The sequence below is a fragment of the Triticum dicoccoides genome, chromosome 1B, assembly GCF_002162155.2.
Source record: "Triticum dicoccoides isolate Atlit2015 ecotype Zavitan chromosome 1B, WEW_v2.0, whole genome shotgun sequence".
In the NCBI taxonomy this organism is placed as follows: domain Eukaryota; kingdom Viridiplantae; phylum Streptophyta; class Magnoliopsida; order Poales; family Poaceae; genus Triticum; species Triticum dicoccoides.
In genome coordinates this window covers 373,948,750-373,956,453 of record NC_041381.1, presented here as the reverse complement: position 1 = coordinate 373,956,453, position 7,704 = coordinate 373,948,750, and the positions used below count along the sequence as shown (strand labels likewise).

The 7,704-nt window shown below is 46.7% G+C and overlaps 1 protein-coding gene across 1 annotated transcript in view; it reads left to right on the top strand.

Moving 5' to 3' along the window:
• Window positions 1-3,391, top strand: part of LOC119336193 (mitochondrial inner membrane protein OXA1-like) — a 5,170-nt gene extending 1,779 nt beyond the window's left edge. Inside the window, exons 3-9 of the mRNA XM_037608205.1 lie at window positions 1,306-1,347; window positions 1,494-1,552; window positions 1,768-1,843; window positions 1,944-2,075; window positions 2,406-2,513; window positions 2,643-2,697; window positions 2,820-3,391. Coding sequence (XP_037464102.1) covers window positions 1,306-1,347; window positions 1,494-1,552; window positions 1,768-1,843; window positions 1,944-2,075; window positions 2,406-2,513; window positions 2,643-2,697; window positions 2,820-3,070 — 723 coding nt within the window. The 3' untranslated portion in view covers window positions 3,071-3,391. The remainder of the gene's footprint in view (window positions 1-1,305; window positions 1,348-1,493; window positions 1,553-1,767; window positions 1,844-1,943; window positions 2,076-2,405; window positions 2,514-2,642; window positions 2,698-2,819) is intronic.
• Window positions 3,392-7,704: the final 4,313 nt, after the last annotated feature.

The window sequence follows — 7,704 nt, the reverse complement described above, 5'->3', positions numbered from 1 at the left end:
AGCTTGCTCCGCCGTCGCTACGGTTGCAGCTCCACCGTAGGTGGTTGTACCACCGCTGTTCAGCGGTCGCAGCTCCTGTCACCGTCGCAGCTCCCACTGTGAGCGGTTGTAGCGCCGCTAGTCGCTGGTTCCAGCAAAAACTACACTGCCATTCGAGCACTCAAAACCGTCCCAGCACCTCGAATCGTCAGTTCCAACATCCTGAATTGCCGGTTCCAGCAACCAGAGATGCCGGTTGCAGCAAATGTCGTGGCGCACGGTCGTTGCCGTCGTAGCTTGCAGGCACCACGGATGCAGCTTCTCTCCACGGGCGGTCGCCGGTCCCAGCACCGGATGTCGCCGGTCGCAACATCCTCCCCGCCCCATTCGCATCTACACCGGATGCCGGTCACATCCCCCCACTCGCCGGTTGCAGCTTCCCCAGCAACGGTTGCTGCTTCTGGCTCAGCTGGTTGCAGTTTCTAGGGGGGTGGGGGTCATGGCGGCCCAGCGCGCCGGTTGCGGCTTCCGGGGCGCTGGTCGCAGCTTCCAGGGTCTCCGGTCATGGTGGCCCAGGTGCCGGTCGCAAAAGGAGGAGGAGGGCGGCCATGCTCTCGGTAGCAGGGAGCAGGTGGGTGCTATTCTGCCTGAGAGAGAGAGAGAGATGGTGCGAGAGGAGGGGAATTGGGGGAAGAAGAGGACACACGCGAGGGGATAGGATAAGGTCGCTGTCGGTGGGCGGGGCCAATATAGGAGGCATGGCTCTCGCGCCTGGGCTCGACCAATCAAAGGTGTGCGTGCGAGGCGACTGGCCGATTCTAAACATTTACCTTTAAAATACTGCATTCCAATCAGCAAACTCTTCTATGCATCATGGAGATGCTATTTCTTATACCTGTTCATCAGCGGCTTGGCCCTGCCCCATGCTTTCTTTTCAGCCCGGAAGCTTGAACTAATTTTGAAACGCTTCATAGGGAAGTGATTACAAGACACCATTTTTCTTACTTTAAAGTAATCAATTTGATATTTTTAATTGAAAAAAATATATGTCTACATGCTTCGGGCTGGGCTGCTCCATGGTTGGGGTTGGCTTTTTTGGTAGGCTGTTTCAAGCTTGGCCCATGGTTTTAACATGTCTTATATTCATAAGATATCTTTAGCAAGTTACATGCTATGCTATCACTGTATTTAGTTTAGTTTTTTACTCTTTCAGTCTTCCGAGAATTTATTTATTTGTCGGTAGTACTTTAGTAGGTAAGGAATGATTTTCCTTCATGTAAATTCTCAGCTGATTATTTCTTTCTTTCAAACCTGTCCAATTTTCAGGCAATAAAACCAGAGATGGAAGCCATTAAGGATGCAATGGATGTGAGATATTGTGCTTTTGTTGTATAGAATATACTATGTACTGCCAACTCATGAGAGAGTGGGTCATGGAGAACAGTTATTTAACTTCTGCTAGTTAGATACTTCATGCAGCTCATGCTTTAACCTTTCAAGTTTATTTCATACAGAGTACGGATCCAAAAGCAGCGTTAGAGGGGAAGTATAAAATGACCGCACTCTTTCAAAAGTATGTAACCTTCATTAGATTATTCTTGTCTTTATTTCAATAAAAATGACAACTGATGTCTATTTTTGTGTTAAATGATCATGTTCAAAATTTTGGGAGCACCTTACTCACTATTGAACACATCGTGAAGATAGCTTTTTTTTATGTGGTGCATGATGTATTAGAAATACTGCTCTTTGGTGCAGTTACTCTAACTTTTGGTATTTTTCCTTTAGGCATGGTGTTAGTCCATTTAGTCCACTAAAAGGAATTCTAATCCAAGGGCCAATGTTCATGAGCTTTTTCTTTGCTGTGAGTCCTGCTTCTTTCTGCCCATCTGATTGTTCCATGTTATACTATCTGTTGAAGAAAATAAATGTACTATTTACCTTGGCTGTTTTTCTGATCGTAGATAAATAACATGGTTGAGAAAGTCCCTTCAATGAAAGGAGGAGGAGTATTTTGGTTTACTGATCTGACAACCCCGGATCCTCTTTACATCTGTCCTGTGTTAGCAGCACTGACCTTCTTGGCCACAGTGGAGGTATGCAGTTTGTCTGGTGTGATTGTGGTGTCATTTTTTATATACAATCCAGACCTGAATTTCCTTCCGTTTCTGTTCTATACCATCTTGCTTGCATAAGTGCATAAGCATGTATCCCTGTCAAATGGTGCATTTGTTTGTAACACTTACAAAGGCAAACAAACTCTTCATGTCTGCATCCAGTTGGTGACTCTGCTTTAATGGCACCCTTTATTTACTGAACATTCAGAATTTCTTACCGCTGATTGTGAATTTGAAAATTTTGCTGTGCTGGCTACTTTATTTTCCAGTACTGCACTCTAATATAGTGAATATATTGTGTTATGTCAGCTTAACCTGCAGGAAGGAATGGAGGGCAATTCTATGGCCGGTAAAATGAAGACATTTTCTAGAGGAATGGCACTCATGACAGTCCCATTCACAATGAATTTTGCCAAGGTATAACAATATTGAGATCTTTCACCTATGGGTATTTTCTAGAGGAGCTAGTCAAGTGTGCTAAATATATCCATTTTCACAGTATTCAACAATTTCGTCCTAATATCCTAATGGTTTCTCCTTCTCCAGGGAATTTTCTGTTACTGGGTCACGTCGAACTTGTTCTCCCTCGTTTATGGTATTGGTGAGTATGTTTCGAGTCTTTAAGAACTGAGACAACGACGATTGCTGCAAGGCATTAGGTTCTATTTGATGGTCTAATAGCTCATAACATGTGATACTTTGATTTTTTCTTTCTTTTATCAGTTATGCGTCGACCCGCTGTGAGGAAGTTGTTTAATCTTCCTGCTTGGGAAGCTCCGTCTGCACCCGCACTGAATTCAGCCTTGAATATGTTTGGTGGATCCAAGGCAGTACCTTCAGAAAAGTCACCTTTAGCACTCACGGCAGCCCAGCAATCTTCTTTGGAGAAACCTGATGCTGCCGCTCTTGGGTATCGGGTAAAAAATCTTGAAAAGAAGGGGAAATCTAGAGGCAAATCTCGGAAGCGCAGGTAAACCATGCGGCACATAGGAGCTTAATGAGAAAGAAAAAAAGCCATTTTGACCTCGTGGACGGTTGAGACTTGATTTATCCTGACATGCTGCTAAGATTTGATTTTGCACAAGGAGGCCGCCATTGTTTCTTCACATTGTGGGGTTGCTGTGGCCTTCTTCAGTGAATAAGAGCGATTTTGATATCCTATTAGTTTATACACAAATTTAATTTGAGCAAGATGCAATAATTAATCTTGGTGTTTTAGAGAGCCTGGGTGACAAAATGGGGTAAACTATGATGATCGTGTTTGTATCTTCCGTGTATGCACTTACTTGCGCTTACTGGAGTATATAGTACTCCCTCCGTTCCAAAATAGGTGACTCAACTTTATACTAACTTTAGTATAAAGTTGAGTCATCTATTTCAGAACGGAGGGAGTAGTATTTGTTGCGTCTGCCACTGTGGTTTTATGTACCAGTGACTATATTTGTTCGCCTTCCCGATGTTTTCAGACCTGACCAAAGGATCACTCCTTCCGGAATAACATGAGCGTGTGCTTTCTGTTGTTGGTAAGATATTATTGCCCTTTTTTCATAAGGGCGCTTACCTACTCTGCGATGCGCGGTATCAACACTTCCTTTCTCTACTGTCTAAAAGAACCTAACGTTCCGTCTCCAGTCTTACGTTCGTCCTGCTTCTCGTCCACCCCCACCCGACAGTTTTTTCTGGTTTTTATCTCTTTTTGGTTTTCACATCAAATCATTTTTCCTAAACCTGATCGATGTATGTTTTTTTTTGAGGGAAAGGCCTTCATGGCTAGCTTTATTAATTTAAACAAACGGCTAGCTTTATTAATTTAAACAAACGCTTACATCGTCCACAAAAAGTCCAGAAATAAAGTTGGGAGGTGCGTCCAACCACAAGTTTGGTGGATCCACGCGTCCATTATGAGCTAGCGCATGAGCAACCATATTAGCTTCACGGTTACAATGCTCTAATAAAGCCTTTCCGAAGTCGTGAAGAAGAGTTTGGCAGACGTCAAAAATGGAAGCAGCGATCATTGAATGGCCAGTATTCTTTTGAATTGCTTCCACAATGACTAAATTGTCCATCTGTACCAAGATAGAGTTGGCACCAATAGAACTGGCTAACTTGAGTCCTTCCACAAGTGCGGCTGCTTCCGCTGACACCACATCTGCCACGTGCTCGAGTTTAGCCATTGCCGCGCCCACAAACATACCGCTGCTATCTCTTATAATTGCCCGGCAAGCACCTGTATTCTCCTCTTCTGAAAATGCAGCACCAACATTAAGAATAAGTTGGCCCAGCATGGGTTTTCTTCATAGGTTCTGACAAGGGGTTGCTGCAGGTTTGCTTGCTGCTCTCACAAAATCCAGACAAAGTGCACGGATAGACTGGCTTGATCGAAAAGGAGACAGAACCACTTCCTGTCGCACAAATTGCCTTCTTCGCCACCATAGATACCAGCTGCCACAACGATTAACTCAGTTAGATCAACCGAGTCCATATATTGTGTTTGATGCGCTGGGTCGCAGAGAAATATCTCCAGTATCTCCGCCCCTGATCTGCCAGGTGTAGCCACTTGTTCTATTATTTCATACGCCTAGGCTCCTCCAAATCTCCTGGGCCTGGATACACTTGAACGCCATATGTGCAACGTCTTCCGCTTCTTTCAAGCAGAGTGGACATTGTCCTGATTGAGCTATATGCCTGTTTGCTAACACGCAGCAGCAAGGAATTGCATCATGTAAACATCTCCACAAGAACATTTTTATCTTACTTGGTACCTTTAAGCTCCAAAGTTTCTTCCACGCTGGGTGAGCCAAGGAACCACTTATTCTAGAGGGATTTGAGTTATTTGATACGTAGGTGTCCTCCCATTGCCTGTAGTAGGCAGACCGGACAGAAAAATTGCCCGACTTTGTAAGGTGCCAAGAAACAAAATCTTCCGTATCATGATGAAAGATCAGAATTTGCAAAATCCTCTCCCATCAATATGCCAAAAGTTGTCCCGTATTAGTACTTCATCCCATTCTCCAGTGACAGGATTTATAAGTTCATTTACCGTCGTCAGAACACAGTTGCCCCGGACTGTTATAATCTTCCTAGATATACTATTTGGTATCCAGCAGTCTTCCCAGATGTTTATCTTCATCCCATTGCCTACCCTCCATATGCAGCCTTTCTTGAAAGTTTGTATCCCTGCCCAAATACTCTGCCAAACATAGGACAAACCCTTTTTTAGTTCACAATTTAACAAATCACCGGAGGGGTAATATTTGGCTCTTAGGACTTTTGCACACAAAGAATCATAGTTATCAATGAGCCTCCAACATCGCTTAGCCAGCATAGCCAAATTAAAGCTACGAATGCCATGAAAATCCATGCCTCCCCAGAGTTTAGGGATGCGCATCTTCCACCAAGCAAACAATGTAATTTGCGTTGATCCTCACCATCACCCCACCAAAATGCGATATAATATTAGTGATTCCCTTACAAATTTTCTTTGGAAATTTGAATACACCCATTGCATAGTGTTGGGGATATGACTATCAGATATGACCCGCCCAGGAGGGGCCGGGTCATCCATTATGACAGTTCATCTAAATGAAGCCCAAGAGTATACTCAAGATGGCGGTTTATAGATAGGCTTGTTAAAAGGCCCAAATCCGGAGGCGGCTTAAGGCCCGTAAGTGTAAACCGCTATGTATATGTAAACTTGTATTGTAAGGCATGTAAGATAAATCACCGAGTCGGACACATTTGTATGAGTCAGTCGGGACTCTGTAGGCCGCATCATGTCAACCCATGTATATAAGGGGACGACCCGACAGCAGTTTAGGGCAAGAAATAATAACTCGAGAGCCAAGCAAAGCGTGTTTGCTCCCTGGTAATCGAAACCCTAGCAATACCACCTCAAACTGGACTAGGCCTTTACCTTCATCGCAAGGGGCCGAGCCAGTATAACTCCCCGTGTCCTTGTCCCGTTTAACCCCTTTAAGCTAACCTCGTCGCAATGGTTCCACAACTAAGTCCTTCCATGAGGACATCTGCCGTGACACTTCCATGACAATTGGCACCCACCGTGGGGCTCGCGCATGGTGGTTTTGAGTTCTTGAAGGGAAGCTTCGAAGGGATTAAGGGATACGCTGTGGGCCGGATGACCAAGAGTCGTCGCGGCAAGCTCTACATCGACGATGCAGGCTGGGGCCCCGAGGCCGGCTCAATTGAGTACGGGTACCGGGTTCCCTTCGGCGGAATACACGTCTTCATCGGCAAGATCGGCGAACCAGGCCCTGAGCCGGACATCTGCACCGACATCATCGAGACTGCTCAGCGTGCACGACCCGCCCGGGTTAAACCCGTCGTGAAGCATGCCTTTGTTGGATGTATCCATGGGGCTGAGTTTGAAGGCTTTGTGTCTGGCGGTGAGACGACCATCTACTCCGATGGTGAGTCATCCACAGGCGAAACAGATTCGATGTATCAACTGCAAGACGGACGACTTGGGGGCTGTTCCGATGGCGACAGTATTCTGGACCCCCACAAGCCGCCGAACAGAGTGGCGATTTTCATGGCTGGCATGCAGCCGGTTCTTGGTTCGACAGCCACTGCGGCGATGACTCCGAGTGCAGCGGCGGTGACGGCGGCGGGTGCTGGCGGTTCAGCGCGCCCGCCAGCTCAAGTTTTGATGGATCTGTTGGATGATCTGGCGACTCTGATGGGGGTGGAGGTAACCGCAGACAACCAGGAATAGCAGAAGGTGGATGTGGCTAAGTTGCGTGATGAGATAGCGCAAGCTAAAGAGGAATTGGCAGCAGAAAACACTAGGATGGCTGCAGAGCGGGCCGTCTTAAACGCCCAGGCCCAGCGGATTCAAGAAGATTCGTACCGGCTTATGGTGGATCAGAATGCTTCAAATGAAGTCTAGAGAAGAAAACGCCAGAGTCGTCTGCCCTCGATTTATGAGTCAAGGAACCTCTTCAACACACCCAGAATGGGGGCTAGTAACCCGCCAATGATAGACCATGCACTTGAGGCGCCAAGGGATGGGGCGACGGGTCAGCCGCGCATAGCAGGTTCTTCGCATATGAACAACACCCTGCCTCAACACGTAATGATGCCACCGGGTCATTACTCCACCCCTCTAGACAATATGATTGCTGCAGCTACGCGATTGGCGGCTCTGCCAGTCGAGGGAGAGACTCCAATGGCAGTTGAAACCCGAAGGGCCAGGGAGCTTCTTTAAACGGCTTTGGTACAATAGCAGGCTTATTCCTATAGTCGTGACCGGATTCATTCGACCCCTCGTCCGAGCCGGAGCTACAACCGACACATTGACTCGCCAGCGGTTTCGAGTACTGAGCGGCATCGTAACCAACCTCATGGACATGACCCAGCGTGCAATGGTGCCAATGCACATGATTTGGTGGACCAGGGCAGAATGCGTCGGGAGGCCGAGCTGGCGGCTCACCAGCATGCCGGTTTGCCCAACGGCTTCAGTTGAGGCAGGTGTAACTTCTAGAGCTTTCAGTGTGCTGTGTCTAACGGCGACTCTACGGAACGAGCGTTTTCCCAAGGACTTTAAAGGCCCTCGCAAGGTGCCCAATTACACAGCAGACAACCCCCAGAG